This window comes from Thalassophryne amazonica, chromosome 3 (assembly GCF_902500255.1).
Source record: "Thalassophryne amazonica chromosome 3, fThaAma1.1, whole genome shotgun sequence".
Lineage (NCBI taxonomy): Eukaryota > Metazoa > Chordata > Actinopteri > Batrachoidiformes > Batrachoididae > Thalassophryne > Thalassophryne amazonica.
This window is the reverse complement of record NC_047105.1, coordinates 72,171,345-72,194,296: the sequence shown is the minus strand read 5'-3', so window position 1 is coordinate 72,194,296 and position 22,952 is coordinate 72,171,345. Positions and strand designations below refer to the sequence as shown.

General features: G+C 40.4%; 1 protein-coding gene across 1 annotated transcript in view; it reads right to left on the bottom strand.

Moving 5' to 3' along the window:
• Window positions 1-22,952, bottom strand: part of dip2bb (disco-interacting protein 2 homolog Bb) — a 275,837-nt gene that overhangs the window by 74,220 nt on the left and 178,665 nt on the right. The window contains 9 exon segments of the mRNA XM_034166708.1: window positions 11,789-11,916; window positions 12,007-12,087; window positions 12,211-12,347; window positions 17,298-17,437; window positions 17,801-17,915; window positions 18,020-18,139; window positions 18,288-18,381; window positions 22,616-22,680; window positions 22,774-22,876. Of these exon segments, the coding sequence (XP_034022599.1) occupies window positions 11,789-11,916; window positions 12,007-12,087; window positions 12,211-12,347; window positions 17,298-17,437; window positions 17,801-17,915; window positions 18,020-18,139; window positions 18,288-18,381; window positions 22,616-22,680; window positions 22,774-22,876 (983 nt within the window).

Genomic DNA, 22,952 nt, shown 5'->3' with positions numbered 1-22,952 from the left:
ATTGTGTAAAATGTAAATAAAAACAGAATACAATGATTTGCAAATCCTCTTCAACCTATATTCAATTGAATACACCACAAAGACAAGATATTTAATGTTCAAACTGATAAACTTTATTGTTTTTGTGCAAAAATTTGCTCATTTTGAAATGGATAGCGCAACACATTTCAAAAGTTGGGACGGGGCAACAAAAGACTGGGAAAGTTGATGAATGCTCAAAGAACACCTAATTGGAAACAGGTGAGTGTCATGATGGGATATAAAAGGAGCATCCCCAAAAGTCTCAGCCATTCACAAGCAAAGATGGGGCGAGGATCACCACTTTGTGAACAACTGCGGGAAAAAATAGTCCAACCGTTGAAGAACAGTGTTTCTCAGTGTTCAATTGCATGGAATTTAGGGATTCCATCATCTACAGTCCATAATATAATCAGAAGATTCAGAGAATCTGGAGAACTTTCTACATGTAAGCGGCAAGGCCGAAAACCTAAATTGAATACCCGTGACCTTTGATCCCTCAGGCGGCACTGCATTAAAAACCAACAACATTGTGTAAAGGATCTTACCGTGTGGGCTCAGGAACACTTCAGAAAACCACTGCCAGTTAACACAGTTCGTCGCTACATCTACAAATGCAAGTTAAAACTCTACCATGCAAAGCGAAAGCCATACATCAACAACATCCAGAAACGCTGCCACCTTCTCTGGGCCCGAGCTCATTTGAATTGGACAGATGCAAAATGGAAAAGTTTGCTGTGGTCTGACGAGTCCACATTTCAAATTGTTTTTGGAAATCATGGACGTCATGTCCTCCAGACAAAAGAGTAAAAAGACCACCCAGATTGTTACCAGCACAAAGTTCAAAAGCCAGCATCTGTGATGGTTTGGGGGGGTGTTAGTACCCATGGCATGGGCAACTTACACATCTGTGATGTCACCATCAATGCTGAAAGGTACATCCAGGTTTTGGAGCAACACATGCTGCCATCAAAGCAACGTCTTTTTCAGGGACGCCTCTGCTTATTTCAGTAAGACAATGCCAAGCCACATTCTGCACGTGTTACAACAGTGTGGCTTCGTAGTAAAAGAGTGCGGGTGCTAGACTGGCCTGCCTGCAGTCCAGACCTGTCACCCACTGAAAATGTGTGGCGCATTATGAAGCACAAAATACAACAACAGAGACCCCAGACTGTTGAGCAACTGAAGTCATACATCAAGCAAGAATGGGAAAGAATTCCACCTGCAAAGCTTCAACAATTAGTGTCCTCAGTTCCCAAACGCTTATTCAGTGTTGTTAGAAGGAAAGGTGATGTAACACAGTGGTAAACATACCACTGTCCCAGCTTTTTGAAATGTTTTGCATGCATCCATTTCAAAACGAGCAAATATTTGCACAAAAACAATAAAGTTTATCAGTTTGAATATTAAATATCTTGTCTTTGTGGTGTATTCAACTGAATATAGGTTGAAGAGGATTTGCAAATCACTGTATTCCGTTTTTATTTACATTTTACACAACGTCCCAACTTCACTGGAATTGGGGTTGTACATAGGAAAGCACAGATATCGTCACGATTTGAGATCATGCCGTCCTGATTCAAAATCAATAGGCTAGACGCAATATATAATATGCACCATGTTCCCGGGATGTGCATTCTCTGTTTTTATTTGTTTTTCCTCACTGCTGCAAGTCGCTGCTTCTGCCCTTCTCTAACGGTGTTACCTGCTTACTGGATCAATGACTGTGGATCAATGACTGCGATCAGATCTTTAATGACCGCCATGTGTTTGTACAATTTGAGGCTCTGAAAGGAGATAACTGTGGTTACATAGCGAGCCTTGTGGAACTGGAACTGGAAAGATATTCAACAAGGCTGCTCTGTGTGAACACAGGAGGAGAACTCAGCAGGATTCATCGCTCAGGGTACATATTTATTAACACTTTGTGGTTATTCAATCTTCTTTAGATGTATCTGATGTTTTCTTTTTCTGAATACAAAAAGCAACCCAGATTGATGATTGACGTATATGTCTGAGCATGAAACTCACTGTAACTGGCCACATTCAGACTGACCTTCAGGCAGCTACAGGTCGGTTCCTATGGTTATGTAATGATTATGGATCAAAATGACTGTGGATCTGTGTTGCATTTTTAAGATGCACTCCGGCTTATTTTATTAACTTAAATTCATCTGATTTAAATGCATCTTTCCCAAGTTCTCTCACATAAGAAAACATAGTAAGTGTGAAGCTTTCATTCCATTTCACAGTTCCTCTCTTATTAACACCTAACTGTGTCCAATCAAACAGAATAGTCAATGCTACAATTGTTCTTTTAAGTGCTTTAAAATGAATTGGCTCGCCTGTATTTTCTCCAACAAAAGACAGTAACAGCACAGCCCCAGCACAACTCCAAACATGACAACATTAAAGTGCTTGTTCTAGCAGAACAATTAACTGAACCACATATTCAAGCAGAACGTGTTCTGAAGTAGGATACATGTAGTAAGTTACACTGGCTGATTATCTGAACAAAACATTAGCTACTAGGCATGTGACTCTCATCACTGACAACGATTCGATACGCACTTCGATACACTATCAGCAATACGATACATATAGCAATACATGACGATACGATGCGATACAATTCACCCCTGTTCCCGATTTGATGGCCATTCAATTCCTAACAATGCGATATGATTAGGGATGGGTATTAAGATTTTATCGATATTGATGCCATTATCGATCCAATTCTTTATCAATTCCCTTATCACATGGGTTAAAGCAATAAATTTTCATCTGACTGAAATTTTTTCCTGGCAAAAATCAAAGCTAGCAATTCCCTAAAATGTGGCGTAGTGGGGGCACACACACTCTTTTTTCCTCAATAAATACAATAAACACATTATACAGTATACAAATCTATTCTAAACAGCCTCTAAGGAGAGACAGACAAAGCATAAAAAGAATGCAAAACTTGAACATAAAGACACATAAAAGGGTGGTGGGGGTGGGGTGTAGTCTTGATTCTGGGGGGTCTGGGGGTGCTCCCCCAAAACATTTTTTAAAGACAAAGTCAAACTTTGTGTATTCTGGTGAATTTTAACAGGTATGAAGCCCTCTGAAACAAATAAAACTCACTTCAATCTAAATCAATCAATTCAATCAATTTTATTTATATAGCGCCAAATCACAACAAACAGCTGCCCCAAGGCGCTTTATATTGTAAGGCAAGGCCATACAATAATTACGTAAAAACCCCAACGGTCAAAACGACCCCCTGTGAGCAAGCACTTGGCGACAGTGGGAAGGAAAAACTCCCTTTTAACAGGAAGAAACCTCCAGCAGAACCAGGCTCAGGGAGGGGCAGTCTTCTGCTGGGACTGGTTGGGGCTGAGGGAGAGAACCAGGAAAAAGACATGCTGTGGAGGGGAGCAGAGATCAATCACTAATGATTAAATGCAGAGTGGTGCATACAGAGCAAAAAGAGAAAGAAACACTCAGTGCATCATGGGAACCCCGCAGCAGTCTAAGTCTATAGCAGCATAACTAAGGGATGGTTCAGGGTCACCTGATCCAGCCCTAACTATAAGCTTTAGCAAAAAGGAAAGTTTTAAGCCTAATCTTAAAAGTAGAGAGGGTGTCTGTCTCCCTGATCTGAATTGGGAGCTGGTTCCACAGGAGAGGAGCCTGAAAGCTGAAGGCTCTGCCTCCCATTCTACTCTTACAAACCCTAGGAACTACAAGTAAGCCTGCAGTCTGAGAGCGAGCTCTATTGGGGTGATATGGTACTATGAGGTCCCTAAGATAAGATGGGACCTGATTATTCAAAACCTTATAAGTAAGAAGAAGAATTTTAAATTCTATTCTAGAATTAACAGGAAGCCAATGAAGAGAGGCCAATATAGATAGTTTCTTAGGAACTACGCGGTGCCAGACCCTCCCGGCCTGTTTGACGGCCACGTCTGGCACATTTATCTGAAACACTAATCTGGGGGGTTCTCCCTCAGAATTTCCTTTAAAAGGCGCAAGTTAAATTTTGTATATTCTGGTGAATTTTAATGGGTATTAAGCACTCTGAAACAAAGAAAACACTTCAAACTATGGGGGGTCTGGGGGTGCTCCCACAGAATTTTTTTAAAAGAGCAAGTCAAATTTTATATATTCTGGTGAATTTTAATGAGTATGAAGCCCTCTGAAACAAATAAAAGCCACTTCAAAGTGTGAAGTCAAAACACACTATTGATTATGGGGGGTCTGTGGGGTGCTCCCCCAGAAATTTTTTTAAAAGAGCAAGTCAAATTTTGTATATTCTGGTGAATTTTAATGGGTATGAAGTCCTCTGAAACAAAGAAAACTCACTTCAAACTGTCAAGTAAAAATTCTTTGTCTTCTGTAGTATTTTGATCTGTTCTAATCCGGTGAATGCACCAACTGGGTGCTGTGTTGCTGGCTGTACAGTCAATAAAATACAAAATTAGGGCCTAAAGCAACTGACAACGTTTTTCTGCTGTGCACAAAGTAACGCTGTCACCCGTTTTGAAAACGTATGCCCACTGAGAAACTCAAAACTGGCTTATTCACATTTAATCTGTAAAATGCTCTCACTTGCTGCAACTAATGATTATTTTAGTAATCGATTAATCATTTTTTTGTTGTTTGTTTTTTTTTTACTTACATGTGAGTTTTGCCATTATTTCTTGAAGTGAGTTATTATTAAAAGGCCTTTGTCACGCAACATCAACGTTTGACCTTGTAACAAAGTCATGATGTTATATTCTCGTCAAAAACATACCTGGAGTAGTGTTTTGTTTTATTTTGTACATACATACATCACTGACACACCACAAAGAGATTTCCATCAGGTTTTACCCGATTATGAGCATTTTTAGATGCCTACAGAAACTATCTCAACCACTGACAACATATTACGGCAAGAGTCCACAAACGTATTTTAAAGGCCTGACTAAAGTGTAATATGTGATCTTTAATAAGTTATTTGCATGAAAAAAGACACAAATGTGCAGTTTTCTTGTGTAAAAACACAGCTTAGATGTGGTTTGACTGAAACAAATTGTCATTAAACTTAAATAAAACAGGGAGGAAGTGGAGGTGTAAGAGTCACTAGGTGTTCACAGTTAACAGTTATTTATTTCTATATTTATTTATTTATGTTTATTGTTAGCTGGTTTTACCTTTTCTGTCGTGTTTTGTTTTATCAGGTTCTTTTTGTCTGTTTCTCTAAAATTGTATTGTAGCAATAGTAGTTATTACTTTTGTTGTTGTTGCTATTATTAATATATAAATAAAATAAATAAAAAATATTACAATTCGTAATACATTTGACTCTTTTACGACAACAAACGCTGAGCCATTAATTATACAGAAATGCACACAAACTGCTGAGATGCAACCAGCTTAATGCTAACTTTAACACTGAAAACGCCATAGACATGCTAACACGTTAGCATCGGTCCCGTTTTTAAGTTATAAAATATGTCTATCAGCTGTTTCAGAAGACAATAACAGGTCGGTATAACATAAAAAAAGGTAAATATTACTCACAGACATATGCTGTTTAGGGTTTTAGCAGGGCAAAATTAAAATAAAGCGAAATAAAACTACAAACCATCGAAGCAGTGATTCAGATCATTGCTTCATTAGTTCAAAGCAAAGCCACACCCTGCTCTACTTGAGGAAGGTCTGTCAATGATCCCATGAAGACAGGGAGGAGACGGACTATGGCAAGCAGTAAAAACAGCGGAGAGGAGTGAAAATTCACATAGTCCCTTCCCCCGCAGTTCACGGTGCCACTGCTGCTGCTATGATTAGCGCAGAATGGGATGTTGCTTTGACACAGAGTATCATTTTTTGGCCCCAAAACACGCATGACACCACGTGCGTACGCGTATGTGTGGTTAAATTTTCCAAATGACGGAAATCCGTCATTGTGACGGAGAACTTTAACCCATGCCTTATCAATACCTCTTATGAATTTTCTGTGTAGTAAAAATAGGCTTTACAGGTTTTCTATATCAACAACATTTTATTGAGTCTTAAAGTAAATAAATATGAAATTGGTCACTGGATCCTTGATCTCTGGACATAAATAAAAATCAATAAAATCTGTAAATGGCCACTGGATCCTTGATGTACATAATGGATCGTTGATCTCTGGACAAATAGAAATAAACAAAGTCTGTAGTTTTTGTCAAAAGCATTTCCTTTCAGATATTAATCACACAAATGCAACTCCATATTATTTTTATTAATAATAATAATAATATTATTATTATTATTTCCTTTACCTGATGGACAACTTCACTACACACCGGCTGGTGCTCACACCAGAGAACCATTGTGTAAAACTCCGGTGTGGAACGGAGGATGATTCTCGTTTCTTGCCCACAACAAGACAAGAGTCCCAGTTCGTGGCTTTAAGCTACACAAAGGTGACTCATGACTGACATCTTTAAATGGGTTTAAGAGGGATTAACAAAGAAATTGTGGACTTGCCACTTCTGAAAACCAGCGAAGCAGAGAACCAGCAAACAGCGGGTCGAAGTGCTGCTTTGTTGCTTCAAGCTTCAAAAAACCTGCTGCAGTCTGCAATCAATGTAGAGAAATGATCATTTTCCCAATAAACACCCTCAAAAACAACAGCCGCTCCGGTGTCCTGAATTGAAGGACCGATAAGGGAATCATTAAGCAAAAAGGCTATTGCTGTCATCATGTTTGTTGTGGTAGAAATGTGCTTTCTGGCTTCTGTCCATGGTGCATTCAATGTGCAGGTAGTGAGCGATGCATCTCAATTTCACCCGTCAACTGAATTGTTGCACACTGAATGAATAGATGTACTCGCATCGCGCACGTTTGTATCTCGATACCGATTCGTATCGATTAATCTCCACATGCCTATTAGCTACAATACGAGCTCATCTCAGAATAATATTAACTACACAAAAGAAGTGCATTTGAAAATAATCTGTATTTACTGAAAATGCCACCTAGCGGTAGTAAAGGCACCACTGGGCATAAAATTAGGCACTACTTAAAACAATAAATAAAACCAGAAATACAAATCGAAACTGGTCAGGAGACACAAAAAGTTATAACAAATTAAAATAATAATATTCAATTTATTTTATTCAATTTGTAGAGTGCCAACTCACGACAGCATCGCCCCAAGGTGCTTCACACAAACAAAAACAAAAAAATTAAAATAAACTAAAAGCACAATTAAAAGACATAATTAAAAGAGTAAAGAAATATAAATATTAAAATAAATAAAAACCTAATAACAATAATAAAAAGCATAGTAACAATTATGCTAACTAAACAAAATGGAGAACAAATGCGTCATCAATCTGGCTTTAAAAGTGTCCACAGAATCTGACTGCTTTATAAATGCTGGAAGACTGTTCCACAGAAAGGGGGCCCAATAAGAAAACGCTCATTGCCTGCAGATTTTATATTCACCCTAGGAACACAAAATAGTCCTGTATCCTGCGAGCGCAAGGCCCGGGCCGGAATGTAGGGTTTTATTAAGTCAACCAAGTAGGAAGGTGCCAGTCCATGAACAATTTTATAAGCTAGTAGGAGAACCTTAAAATTGTCATGGACTGGGTAGGCATGGCACCGAAGGTGGTTGAACACAACTGCAGACTCACAACACTGAGGTATAAGTAAAAAGCTTTATCTCAAAAAACAGGCTGGGGTATGATACACAGGAAGGCAGTCTGAGAAGTTGTGGTACAGGCAGGGGTCAAGCAGAGGCGTGGTCAACAACAAGTACAGTTCAAAAATACCAGGAGACAAAATACATGGGCTGAGGCAGGAGCAAGGTCAAAAACGAAGCATGGTCAATAACGGCAAGGCAAAACAGAGCAAGAACAGAGGCTGGAATGTGGACAAGAAATCACAACGAACTAGCAGGGAATGGAGAAAGTGGGGCTCAAATAACAGGTGCAGTATTTAGGGAAACAAGACGCAGGTGTCAGGGAATGTTCTAGAAGGGGCATGGTCAGATGAGACAGAGACAGGAATCAAGAGAGTGCAGGAAGACAAAGCAGACAGAATTACAATGAAGATGAGGGATGCTGGTGCAAGATAGTGCAGTTAGACAAATGCAAAGTGAACAGGACCTGACAAGATGATGAACCTAACCACAGTGATCAAAATAAAATACCAAAACAAAAGATGAACAAAACCCAAGTCCTAAGGGCCCTGTCCCACTGGGGAGAGGATCAATTGCGCATGAATTGAGTATACAAATTGCGGGTGTTCGTTGTCATCCGCAACAAAAATGGTCAAAAATGACAAATGTCCCAGTATGAATCACGGAGATATTAATAAGATATATTGAATATATGATGAACAATCATGGTTATATAACGCATGTAGTGAGGAAACTGATCCGACACATTGAGATTATCACGGCAGCGTTACGGGTGTATTATGAATGCATCACGCACGTGTTGTGTGTGCACGGCATCTGCACTGCGGTCATAAAATAAGCTCACTCAGGCCGTCGAAATCACTATTCACACCAACAATACAGGCTCTGGAGTATTTGCTGGACTTGGACAAGTTGATCACAGAGTTAATATTCTTGTTGTCATGCGAGGGTTAACTGTTCATGAGTTTGGGGAGCGGGAGGGGGGAAGCCGCTCGGGTGTGAGACGGTGTTTTTTTTTTTCCTTTTTTTTTTGAAAGCCTCACAGAAAACAGACTTCAGCGTGAGTTGTGGCTATAAACAGCAACTCTTCCTTTTGTTGGTGCTAAATAAAAGTCCTGGATTGCAGCAGCTATTACGTCTTTGTGGATCTACACAGTCAAACTGGCACTGACTGGCAGGTATGTCGCTTTCTGCCAAATATAGTACTTTGGGTTTACGTGACGTCTTTGTTATGCATTCACAGAATGTCCGCAAATCAGCTGCAAAGCAGGCGTAATAAAAACGCTTTTTTCGTGGCCAATCTATATGCAGTCACTACAACATATTTTAGTTTGTAATGTGGACATGATGGGCACAATATATATCTGTTTTACACACTGTCTCAGTCCGCTGTCAAGCTGCAAATCCTCATCAGTTGCGGATATCAGCGGTTAACGGCAGATATACAGCGCATGGAGTGAGTATGTACTGTGTATGACTTGAGTATATATGGAGCATGTGAGGCGGATGTTATCCGCTTTCAGATTTTTGAACAGCTCAAAAATCCTGGCTGCGGACATGCGTGCCTCTGCGGATGATCACGGGCGTGTTCGGATGACAGCCGACTCATACAAGCATGTTACACGGATTTTGCAGATGTTTGGCGAATATGGGCCAATTTTGTGCGCAATCCATACGCAAATGCTCCTAAACGCCAGTGGGACAGGGCCCTAAGAAATAAAATAAAGAAAACCCAAAATGAAGGAACAAACAATTAAACCATGAAATAAATGTAAAAACTGAAAAGATCTAAATAAGAAAATAAAGCCTAAGACTAAACCAGAATGGAACTCAAGTGTAACAATAAACAGATAATTCAACATAAGACAAAAGAAAAGCAAACAGTAAATAAAACTAATGAATATACAATGGCAGGGCTGAAACTAGACACATGACTAAAGTAAAATAAACAGGAAATAACTGATAAACAGAAAATAAAATCACAGACAAAAGTATTGCACACAGGCGTGAGATAATTAGAACCAAACTATGACAAGATAAATGACTAAAATATAGCTCAAGGGGTTGCCCTCACCACACTGATCTGTTTTGAACAGCTGCCACAGTGCTTTTGGGCACTGATTCTCTGATTCTTTCCACACAGCCATTTGTCAGATTATAAAACACACATTTCAAAATTGAAGCCAGATTGTCAATAACAATACCTGACACCATCTAATTTTGAGGGACGCGTGAAAAGTAATGGAAATGCAGGACAATCCCGTACCAAGCGGGACATCTGGTCACCCTAAACCTGACTCAGCTCTCAGCTGCACACAGATTAAAGGTACTGCGTGTACGTTTTTGAACAGAGCAGCAAACGCTACAACCCCTGGCAAAAATTATGGAATCACCGGCCTCGGAGGATGTTCATTCAGTTGTTTAATTTTGTAGAAAAAAAGCAGATCACAGACATGACACAAAACTAAAGTAATTTCAAATGGCAACTTTCTGGCTTTAAGAAACACTATAAGAAATCAGGAAAAAAAAATTGTGGCAGTCAGTAACGGTTACTTTTTTAGACCAAGCAGAGGGAAAAAAATATGGACTCACTCAATTCTGAGGGAAAAGTTATGGAATCACCCTGTAAATTTTCATCCCCAAAACTAACACCTCCATCAAATCAGATCTGCTCGTTAGTCTGCATCTAAAAAGGAGTGATCACACCTTGGAGAGCTGTTGCACCAAGTGGACTGACATGAATCATAGCTCCAACACGAGAGATGTCAATTGAAACAAAGGAGAGGATTATCAAACTCTTAAAAGAGGGTAAATCATCACGCAATGTTGCAAAAGATGTTGGTTGTTCACAGTCAGCTGTGTCTAAACTCTGGACCAAATACAAACAACATGGGAAAGTTGTTAAAGGCAAACATACTGGTAGACCAAGGAAGACATCAAAGCGTCAAGACAGAAAACTTAAAGCAATATGTCTCAAAAATCGAAAATGCACAACAAAATAAATGAGGAACGAATGGGAAGAAACTGGAGTCAACGTCTGTGACCGAACTGTAAGAAACCGGCTAAAGGAAATGCGATTTACATACAGAAAAGCTAAATGAAAGCCATTATTAACACCTAAACATAAAAAAACAAGGTTACAATGGGCTAAGGAAAAGCAATCGTGGACTGTGGATGACTGGATGAAAGTCATATTCAGTGATGAATCTCGAATCTGCAGTGGGCAAGGTGATGATGCTGGAACTTTTGTTTGGTGCTGTTCCAATGAGATTTATAAAGATGACTGCCTGAAGAGAACATGTAATTTTCCACAGTCATTGATGATATGGGGCTGCATGTCAGGTAAAGGCACTGGGGAGATGGCTGTCATTACATCATCAATAAATGCACAAGTTTACGATGATATTTTGGACACTTTTCTTATCCCATCAATTGAAAGGATGTTTGGGGATGATGAAATCATTTCTCAAGATGATAATGCATCTTGCCATAGAGCAAAAACTGTGAAAACATTCCTTGCAAAAAGACAGATAGGGTCAAAGTCATGGCCTGCAAATATTCCAGATCTTAATCCAACTGAAAATCTTTGGTGGAAGTTGAAGAAAATGGTCCATGACAAGGCTCCAACCTGCAAAGCTGATCTGGCAACAGCAATCAGAGAAAGTTGGAGCCAGATTGATGAAGAGTACTGTTTGTCACTCATTAAGTCCATGCCTCAGAGACTGCAAGCTGTTATAAAAGCCAGAGGTGGTGCAAAAAAAAATACTAGTGATGTGTTGGAGCGTTCTTTTGTTTTTCATGATTCCATAATTTTTTCCTCAGAATTGAGTGAGTCCATATTTTTTTCCCCTCTGCTTGGTCTAAAAAAGTAACCGTTACTGACTGCCACAATTTTTTTTTCCTGATTTCTTATAGTGTTTCTTAAAGCCAGAAAGTTGCCATTTGAAATGACTTTAGTTTTGTGTCATGTCTGTGATCTTCTTTTTTTCTACAAAATTAAACAACTGAATGAACATCCTCTGAGGCCGGTGATTCCATCATTTTTGCCAGGGGTTGTATATCCATCCAATATTTCCCATGTTAACATGCTCCCACTGGCGTCCTTACCTCCCACGGTACACAGTCTTAACCGGCTCCACGGCGAGGGCGGTTGCCACCAAGTCATCAGCGTTGTGTCGCCGTCCACTCACCAGTAGCAGACCTTCAATTTTACCCACCACAAAGATCAGACTGCCCTGCACACACCATAGTCAGTATAAGTACACAGGACGGATTATGTTACCGTGGCTACAGATGTTGCACTGTAATGAAAGAATCTTTCTTACTGGGCCAACGAACCCGAGGAGTCCTGATCGGACAAAAGGAATCTCTCCAATGGGAACACCACTTGCATTAACAGGTATCACCTGAACACAATACGGACCAGAAAAATAATGTATGACAAAATAACTACTCAGGAAATGTTCTGAAAAAACTTTAACTTGAATGTACATGTATAAGAGTTCACAGGTTCAATTCTGATTTTGTACCTCAAAGGTGTTTTTAGTGACTCCAGGCAGACCGTAGTACATGGTGCCTCCAGCACGGGAGTTAATTATAATTTCGCCAATTTCATCTGTTTTACACAACTGAGGAGGCCCATCTGGCTTAACAATACACATCAGAGCTGGAGACACATAAAGGCAGCAAGTACAACAGTGTCAACTCATGTATTAAACATTAGCATCCTTTCAGACTGTCAGTGACACAATTCATAACAGCAGTGTACAAAAATATTTAACTTCCAGGGAGGTCAAAGTTGCTTGTGCACAGTTGACGCTAAGATTTTGTCTTATTAGATGATCTCCACAATACTGCGCCAAGATGAAAAATGTGTGAGGTGTTGATTAGGCTTCTGGATGTTTTGTTTTTAACTTTTTTCTTTATCATGGTGATAATGAGACCGTTTTTTGCCATTTTGAACAATATTTCGAAAATGAATACACTAATCTAATTTTAATGAGGCCTGCCAGTCATACCGAGCTCAACCATGTAAACCCAAATGAAAAAGTTGTTCAGTGTTGGACTGAATGTCCACAAATGCAACATGATCAAAACGGAGTGTGTAGTCAGAGGAATATGCATTGAGTGTGCACCCGTGACATGTTAAAATGGAAATTTTTACCATTTCCATTGCCCCAATGTTTAAGGTGGTGGTTTTGTTGCTGTTTCTGGTCCTATTCTCGAATTTATCATTACATCGCTCATAGTAACTGTTTTCAAGTAGCTGAATGTTGTCAAACAAACGTGAAACACAGCTCCATTCTCATAAAATGAGCACAAACTAATGCTGCCAGGAAGCTAAAAAAAGAACCTATTTAATTACAAGTTTTGTGATTATCTAATCTAAATTAATCACATTTATAGGCGAGACGGAAGGTCACCCTTTCTTTGTGGAGTTGGCATGTTCTCCCTGTGTTTGCATGTGTTCCCTCCAGGTGAATGTGTGACACCAATGCTGTATGTGGTTTGCCTGTATGTGGCCCTGTGATAGACTGCCTACCTGTCCAGGGTGTACCCCACTTCTCGCCGTATGACTGCTGGGATAGGCTCCAGCACCCCCCCCCACCCCCTGTGAACTGACGCTTAAATCATGAAAAAAGTGTCCAAAGGCACACACATCCAAACCAGTTATTGCTCCCAAAAACACTCGTAGCCAAGCTCCCAAATGACACCCCAATCATGGGTGCTGGGGAGGTGGAAAGACTTGCTGTGGACCCTTCTGGAAATAAGATGCTAATAAGTATTTTCGTTAGGTATCCACATTAAATAAAAACCTCTATCTATCTATGTGTGATAGGCGCTGTAAATAATTAATCCAACTTAGTATACCGTATTTTAAAGGGACTATACGTCACACCGGAGTATAAGTCGCACCAGCCACTTTATCCATTATAAAGAAAAATAAACCATAAATAAGGTCCACTGGACTATAAGTCCCATGGACATACAGGTATGTTAACATGAAAAGTTCAGATGATAATATTGTGACGGCTACCGTTTTCGGATGCATATTTCACCAGTCGCAACTTGTAATCTGCAGAGTATGATTTTCTTTTTGGTGGCATTTTTTCGGGCCTTCTCCGTTGTCTTGTTATGTTATCAGTAACGATAAAATTTTTATTTTTCTATGGTAGTCAGAAGTCGCAGGAACAGTCACACAAGCCTCGAGTGCCCTCTCGTGAGCTGCATTTTACCTACAGATATGTTTGTATTTTGCGGACCACATTGCGAGCCGAACCATGCAGCACCTACCTGCGCAGCTCATGACCACCCAGCGGTGTCGATCCAGCTCCTTCCAAGTGCAGACGCTAATCCTCCGCCGTCGCTCAGTGCTCCCATGCAGCTCTCAGCGTCAACTCTGCTCACACTGATATCCAAGGGTTGAAGCTGTTTTGTTAGCCGTCCCGGAATAAACACCATGTTCGTCTGCTTCAAACGCTTTTCACAATCATCGACGCCAGCTCCTTCCAAGTGCACACGCTAATCCTCCGCCGTCGCTCACCCAATGCTCCCACGCAGCTCTCAGCGTCAACTTAAACACTCTGCTCACACTGATATCCAAGGGTTGAAGCTGTTCTGTTCGCCATGCCGGAATAACAGCAAGCACCGTGTTCGTCAGCTTCACACGCTGTGGGTGAGGTGAGGAATACGCATCCAAAGTTCTGTTCTCTGATTGGTTATCGTGACCAGCGTGAACTATAGGATGGCCGTCATACTACAGTGCCCATGATGCATTGCATTTCCTTTTCCGGTGGCCATTTTAAAACATAGATCGACTCTGTCACGTAAAATTGTTTTGTTACAGTAAATTAATTGAGATCCTACCGGTATATTTTTCATTTATAAGTCGCACCGGAGTATAGGTCGCACCCCCGGCCAAAACATGTAAAAAAGTGCGACTTATAGTCCGGAAAATACGGTACGTATTATTTTGACAGACATACCATACAGTAGTGTTCAGAATAATAGTAGTGCTGTGTGACGAAAAAGATTAATCCAGGTTTTGCGTATATTTCTTATTGTTACATGGGAAACAAGGTACCAGTAGATTCAGTAGATTCTCACAAATCCAACAAGACCAAGCATTCATGATATGCACACTCTTAAGGCTATGAAATTGGGCTATTAGTAAAAAAAGTAGAAAAGGGGGGTGTTCACAATAATAGTAGTGTGGCATTCAGTCAGTGAGTTCGTCAATTTTGTGGAACAAACAGGTGTGAATCAGGTGTCCCCTATTTAAGGATGAAGCCAGCACCTGTTGAACATGCTTTTCGCTTTGAAAGCCTCAGGAAAATGGGACGTTCAAGACATTGTTCAGAAGAACAGGGTAGTTTGATTAAAAAGTTGATTGGAGAGAGGAAAACTTATACGCAGGTGCAAAAAATTATAGGCTGTTTATCTACAATGTTTTAAAATGGACAAAAAAAAAAAACACGCGTGGAAGAAAACGGAAAACAACCATCAAAATGGATAGAAGAATAAGCAGAATGGCAAAGGCTCAGCCATTGATCAGCTCCAGGATGATCAAAGACAGTCTGGAGTTACCTGTAAGTGCTGTGACAGAAGACACCTGTGTGAAGCTAATTTATTTGCAAGAATCACCTGCAAAGTCCCTCTGTTAAATAAAAGACATGTGCAGAAGAGGTTACAATTTGCCAAAGAACACATCAACTGGCCTAAAGAGAAATGGAGGAATATTTTGTGGACTGATGAGAGTAAAACTGTTCTTTTTTGGGTCCAAGGGCCGCAGACAGTTTGTGAGACAACCCCCAAACTCTGAATTCAAGCCACAGTTCACAGTGAAGACAATGAAGCATGGTGGTGCAAACATCATGATATGGGCATGTTTCTTCTACTATGGTGCTGGGCCTATATATCGCATACCAGGTATCATGGATCAGTTTGGATATGTCAAAATACTTGAAGAGGTCATGTTGCCTTATGCTGAAGAGGACATGCCCTTGAAATGGGTGTTTCAACAAGGCAATGACCCCAAGCACACTAGTAAACGAGCAAAATCTTGGTTCCAAACCAGCAAAATTAATGCCTCGCAGATGTGAAGAAATCATGAAAAACTGTGGTTATACAACTAAATACTAGTTTAGTGATTCACGGGATTGCTAAAAAAGCAGTTTGAACATAACAGTTTTGAGTTTGTAGCGTCAACAGCAGATGCTACTATTATTGTGAACACCCCCTTTTCTACTTTTTTTACTAATAGCCCAATTTCATAGCCTTAAGAGTGTGCATATCACAAATGCTTGGTCTTGTTGGATTTGTGAGAATCTACTGAATCTACTGGTACCTTGTTTCCCATGTAACAATAAGAAATATACTCAAAGCCTGGATTAATCTTTTTAGTCACATAGCACTACTATTATTCTGAACACTACTGTGTATGTACATTGTTGGACACTAGTACGTTTCAGGCACCTCCAGAGTATAAGAAAATGTGTAATGTGTAATGTCCAAAGTCCAATGTGAAATATACAGTTATACACAGGGACCATTAGTATTTGGGCAAAAACCTTTTCCCCTTTTTTAATTTTGTTTTTGTAATTTAGCCTCAGTTTACCACCACAATGGAGCTGAAATTATACAACCGAGACGTTTAAAAAATACGAATCAATGTAGGTGTTTAACAAATAACAAATCAATGCTTCCATCCTCTCACATGTCTGACGAAAACCGGCCCTACAAGTAATGATTTGTATTCGCAATAATCCTGAAATCTAGTCTCCAATTATTTATGAGCTCTGAAAATGGGTGGAATATGTATAACGAATGGCTTTTATGCCATCCATCCATCTTCTACCGCTTAGTCCAATTAAGGGTCGCGGGGGGCTGGAGCCTATCCCAGCAGTCATAGAGCGCGAGGCGGGGTACACCCAGGACAGGACACCAGTCTGTCGCAGGACAATTTTAAAGACTCCAATCCACCTAACCCGCATGTCTTTGGGTGTGGGAGGAAACCGGAGCAGCTGGAGGAAACTCACGCACACACGGGGAGAACATGCAAACTCCACACAGAAAGGCCACGGGAATTGAACCCACGACCTTCTCGCTGTGAGGCAACAGTGCTAACCACTAATCCACCATTCTGCCCGTCTTTTATGCCAAAATGATTAATTTAATCTTTTCATTAAAAGATGTTAAAAGATCTTTTGTTAAAGATGAAAGGCAACAAAACACTACCTGACTGTGTAATCAACTTACTAATATATATGAATTAATACAATCGTCATTGCATTTTCTGAAGTACAAAAAAAATTTAATTACTACTTTAGTGTTTTTCTGTAGGTCATGTGACCCAGTGGCATAAGCACAAGCTCTTTGTGGTTACTGTTGTGATGCTGTTATTTTATCTTCATTATAGCACAGTAGATTTCAGATAAACCAACAACTATTTTCAAGTGTTGATGTGTAAGATCTGAAAGTATTCCAGGTATTCATATCCATAACTTGTAAGTTTTAGTGCTTTTTTCCCCAACTTTCAGGTTACTCATAAACACGGTTCTAATTTCTACAAAATAAATAAATAAATAAAATCTCATCTAATTTCTACTACACTGACCTCCAGGCATAACATGTCCCACATCTTGTACGGTGAGGGCGGAGTTCTTGTCTTCGGTGTTGACCCGTATGACACCGTGGCTCAGGCCATTCATGGAGAGGATGGCACGTGCAGGCAGGGGTGCACCCGGCACACCCGGTCTGCACCAGAGAGAGAGTTTGATCAGACATGAAGGTTTTCTGGGCATGTCTTCCATCTGTTCTTACAGTTAGCCATCTGTCCACCTGCACATGCACACCGTCAGATATGTACTCATCCACCCTGTTCAGTAAACATGAAAATACACGCAGCATGTCACGCCTTTCCTCCTTTCTCTAATCACCACCAGCTGTCCTTCAGAAGCATTGTAACAGAATGTAAAAGGTGAGGAAGAACATAGAAAAACCGGCACAAAGATAAGCATTGGAAGTGGAGAGAGTCTCTATAGTTATTTCTCAGTTTGCATAGTGCTGAATTATTCAGTAAAGAAGTAGACCAATGTTCACTGTGGTTTGGTGTTGTACCTGCGTATGGTGACTGTCATGGCCTCAGGAGAGGTGGCACAGGGACATATAACTTCTGGTTTCAAACCGTGGGATTGGAACACATTTAAGAAGGCGTCGCACGAAGACACCGACCCTAAAATGAAATCAAAGACCCAGAGAAAGACAAAGAGCACTACACTTACTTAACATGCTGCATTTGCTGTGTGATGACCTTTGGAAGTCATGTGATGCACTCACAGGGGTTAGCGCCGTCAGCAACAACTAGCATGCGTAACGATGCCAGGCTGGTGTCCCGCTGGTCCCGATGGGCCATCATGGCCCAGTGCAAGTCACGGCACTTCACCAAAGCTACACGAGCTGCATGAGAAGAACAGGAACAACCACAGACTGTATATATAAATATATATATATATATATGGGAACAACATATTTTTTTTTCCATGAAATCATCTGCTGTCAACCATTTAGCTGCTGTTACTTATTTTCAGAGCTGACCCTAATTCACCTTTGTTGATGTGAACTCTCTGTACCCAGGAAAGAGGACAAGCTTTCATCACTGCATAGGGAACACTGATAGTGTGGATCCTGTTCATCACAGCCTGGGAAGACAGAAAATGGAATTAAACAAATGAAACAGTAAATTATTCTTACACCTATATCATCTTCTTTTGGCTGCTCCCGTTCGGGGTCGCCACAGCGGATCACTCGTTTCCATCTCACCCTGTCCTCTGTATCTTCCTCTGTCACACCAACCACCTGCATGTCCTCCCTTAACACATCCATAAACCTCCTCTTTGGCCTCCCTCTTCTCTTCCTGGTGGCTCCATCCTCAGCATCCTTCTCCCTATATACCCTGGGTCTCTCCTCTGCACATGTCCAAACCATCTCAATCTCACCTCTCTGACTTTAACTTGCTGAAAAGGGTCTATAATTACCTTTGTAGTTTATTTTGTGATCATAAGTTCCAGTAATATTACAGTAATGCAATCCTTCAAATTACAACAAGAGTGCTCTGAGAGCACAATATCTTCCATGGTGCTTTGGTACAAGTGTTTGGTGCATTCTGATAACATTTCAAGGTATCTGATAACATTTGTTTTATCAAAACACATCAGTTACTTGCACTTCTATCAAAAACTATAAAATGAGCTAATTTTGTGAAGAATTTCTTTCATGAATCAAGACAAACATTTCTTGCTAATGAATCACAGGACAGAATAATAAATATATTACTTTTCAAAGTTAACCTGTTGATTCGGGCTTTGGACTGAAAATTATAAATGAAAAGGAATGTTCTATGCTGTACCTTAAGTTGAGCGATATTATATGTGTATTCCCAACCTAGAATGAGGATGTGTGCCACGTTTCACAAAATTCCTCCGAAAGAATGTGAGAAGAATAGATTTCAGAATGCAGGCACCCACTCATGAAACTGACGGAGTCTAGATTTGTTAATCAAGGGCCATAACTCTGGTAAAAATGGACTCAACTCGAAAGATATGATGATACAATAAGTTTCAGGAAATTCCTCCTAAAAGTGTGAGAGGAGAAGAAGGCTTGACGTGAGCGTTTCAGAACGCTTTTTCGGGACGGATGGAAATTTCCACAACATAATCCCCTTCAGGCCTTCGGCCAGTGAGGGATTAAAAAACAACAAAATGACAACCACTTCTATTCAAAGTAAACAAAAACAAAGAAATAAAGTGATTGCAAATAACTAAAGGTTATAAAAATGATAGAGCTAAGTGTATCACAGGTCATGGGCACGTGCATGCTGTGGTGCAGTGTTTTCTGTTTAGTTTTGTCTGATCTCTCCTTTTGTCCTCAGTTACATTGGTGTATGTGTTTCCCTCACACCCTCTCTGCCTCCTCCACATCCACTGAGTGATCTTTGTAATTTCTTCGAGTTCAGCCTTCTTGCGGTTAATCAGTGCCTCCTCCAATTCATCTGCAGCGTTTTCCCTCTGTGCGGTTGTCTGATTAATTTTGGCACTTGTTAGCAGTGGGCAGGCTGTGTATCTGTTACAGTGTGATGGTTTCTCTCCACTCACCTCTCTGCTGCGCCACTGTGGGTGCACATATGATTTAGTGCTGTTTAGCGAGCTCACTATTCTGGCTGCGCTCTGTCCTAACCCCGTGTTTCCTTGTTTTTTGGGATTGATTAGGTTTCAATCTGTACAGGGCAGATGTGCACTAGCGCTCTTCACCAGAACGTTCGTCATCTTGCATCTTTCCATGAGCTCGCAAGATCATTTCTGCCTCAAATGAATGAAATTTTTGTAACACTATTTTTGAGAACACGGGTTTTGTCTTGTAAGAGAGAATTTTTGTTGATCCTTGTTTTGAAAGACTGCTTGTTTATTTAACAGACAGCTTTGCTAAATCTTGTAATGTTTTTTCCCTGAAAGTCTGGAGCAAAGATGTCTGACTGTTAGCTCAGCATTGGTCCCCACCATGTTCTTGCGCTATTTCTCATTGATATTTTCCAATGTATTTCTAGTGAAAGTTATCGTCAGCATTCCTCTAGTGAGTTTTCACTTCCTGTGTTCCTATACGTATGTATTTCTAATGTAATCCCACATGTACTTCTCAGTATTCCAGTTACTTCTGTGCCTGATATTGGCTGTGCACTGCAGCCCCTGACTATGTCTCAAGGGTATGGTAATTATTTTCACCCCATGTCCGATTGTGAACATTGTTTGTTATTTGAGACCCCTGAGGTATCTTCATAGTGTATCTTAATTGTTATCTACAGTCTCAATGACACTGTAATAAGTTTGGACTGTGTTTTATTATTGTACTGACTTTTGTTATTTGCCTTTGCCTTGTACCACTCCAATCCTTCTTGCATTGCTCTTTGTTAAGACTTGTTATTTTATGGCTGTCAGGGCTCGTGATGGACTGACACAGGAAACAAGTGGAGACCAATGCAGACTCTCAGACATGGCTGGTTGTGATGAATAATAGGCTTTATCTTGAAACCAGGCATTGGGTTTGGTACACAGGTACTCAGACATGGAAGCAAAGGTATCAGACATGGTACAGGCTGGGATGTGATCCATAAACCAGGCAGGGTTCGTTCACACGGCGTCAAGGTATATAGCAGGCAAAACAAAGGCAAAGTCAAAATACAGGCAGAGTACAGGATACGGCAAGGTGGAGGTCGGAGCACAAAAGCAAGGTCAAAACACACGAGCAATACTGAACAAGAACGAGAGGCGAGAAAGTGCACAAAGTCTATCAGGCCGTGAGCTGTGGAACTGTGAGAGTTTTGAAGAGAGAGCAAACTAATCAGGTTGATGTGAAGCAGGTGTGTGGAAAGAGGTGTGGTGAAGTGAACAAAGAGGAGAGAAGAAAGGCAAGAGTGTGCAGGAAGGCAAAACAAAAGTGGTGCAAAACAAGATAAGTAGGTGACAGAAGAACTAACAGAATAACATGATGTGTTCTAGACAAACAATAATGCGTGAGCAAAACAAAAAGGGGCAGAACTAAGAAATACTGTGACTAGTCTAAAGAGGGCAAAGAGACAAATGACTAACTAGAAAATAAATGATAAGCAAACAAAACCAGAGGTTATAGAAAAGCACAATAAATAACAAACAGAACTTAACCTGATAAGAAACACTACAAGATAAATAACCAAAACCTGAGACTAAAGCATAAAACAATAAATGTGATAAACAGAACAAAACTAAGACTAAAACAACTAAAGGGACCAAGAGTGAAAGCAAAACAATAAGCAGTAAAGTAAAACAATAAATGTGGTAAGCAAATGATACACAGAGAACAAATCAAACAAAACCAATTACAACCGAAGCATGACCATGAAAACTGGACGTGACAGAACACAGAAGGCTCAGAGCATAGAGGATAAACAGGGTCAAGAACAATACCAGCAGGGCCAAAAGGGCCAGATCATGACAATGGCTGATCTTGTGTTACTGTCTTCCCACCTAGAATTTTGTTTATCCAACCACTGGGTGTCCGGAAAGACTGCTGTCTCATATCCATGCAACTGTGTCTTCAAACATAAATTGTATTCTGTGTTGTGACACGTCTGCCAGTTTGACTCTGCCGCTCTTTGTTTCCTGTGACTAAGCATGGCAATAAAGTTTGTGTTCATTTACCAGCATTGTGCTTACTGCAGAGAGGTTCACAACCAAATCCTTGAATCGTGACAAAGTGGGAAAACAAAATCTGAACAGACCCAAATGCTATCTTCATTCAGCTGAAAGGGAAAGTGTTTTCCAAACCTTTGACTGGTAGTGTACATGTACACACCAATTACTTACTGATGCATACAAGTAAATAATCCTAAGCCAACAACTGTGCTTGTTTCTAGTGTGGAAGGTTCCTGGTTCAAACTCTACTCCTGCCCATTCTCCATGTAAAATGAAGTTGCATCAGTAAGGGCAACCAGTGCAAAATCAACTTGCAGATCCACCTCTGCTCTGCTGTGGCGACTCCACATGGAAAAAAAAAAAACAAGGGAGCAGCCAAAGGGACTTACCATGTACAAGTAAGTAACCCGAACAAATTTGGTCCATCACGGAATCCAGAAGCTTATGAAGCTCTGATCGTCTCACATCTTGCTACTATTGGTGTTTTTCATGTTTCTCACACCTTCTTGTACTACAACTATAAAATCCTCATTCACAATGTCCTCGTCATTTCTGATATTTGGATTATTGTTATAATTATTATTACTGTTATTTGCACATGACATGACAAAAACAAGTTGTCTTCCAATTGTTGCTCTTTAAATGTCTGTTGTTTACTTCTCAATCTTGTTCAAACCAGTGTGAAACCCTTAACCACACCACACACACTCACCGTGAGGACTCCGTGCCAGAGACCCATGTCCTTTTTAAAGTCCAGGACATTCACCAGTGTTTCCCCTTGAAGCAGAGAGACGCACAGAAGTGACTTCAGATGGTGCTGACAAAGAAGCCTTCAGGTGATGGATGACGGCAGTCTGTGCGTTTACTCACCCTCACAATAGTTGCAAGCTTGGGTCAGCGCTTGGCAGTGAGTCAGCATGGCTACTTTGGACACAGCCACACCCATAACTGTGCCTTCTTTACTGGCCTTATACTGTACAAAGAAAGGAACACAAACACTGCGAGTTAACAAAGGTGTTAATGATACAAATTCATATATAGTTTGTGGA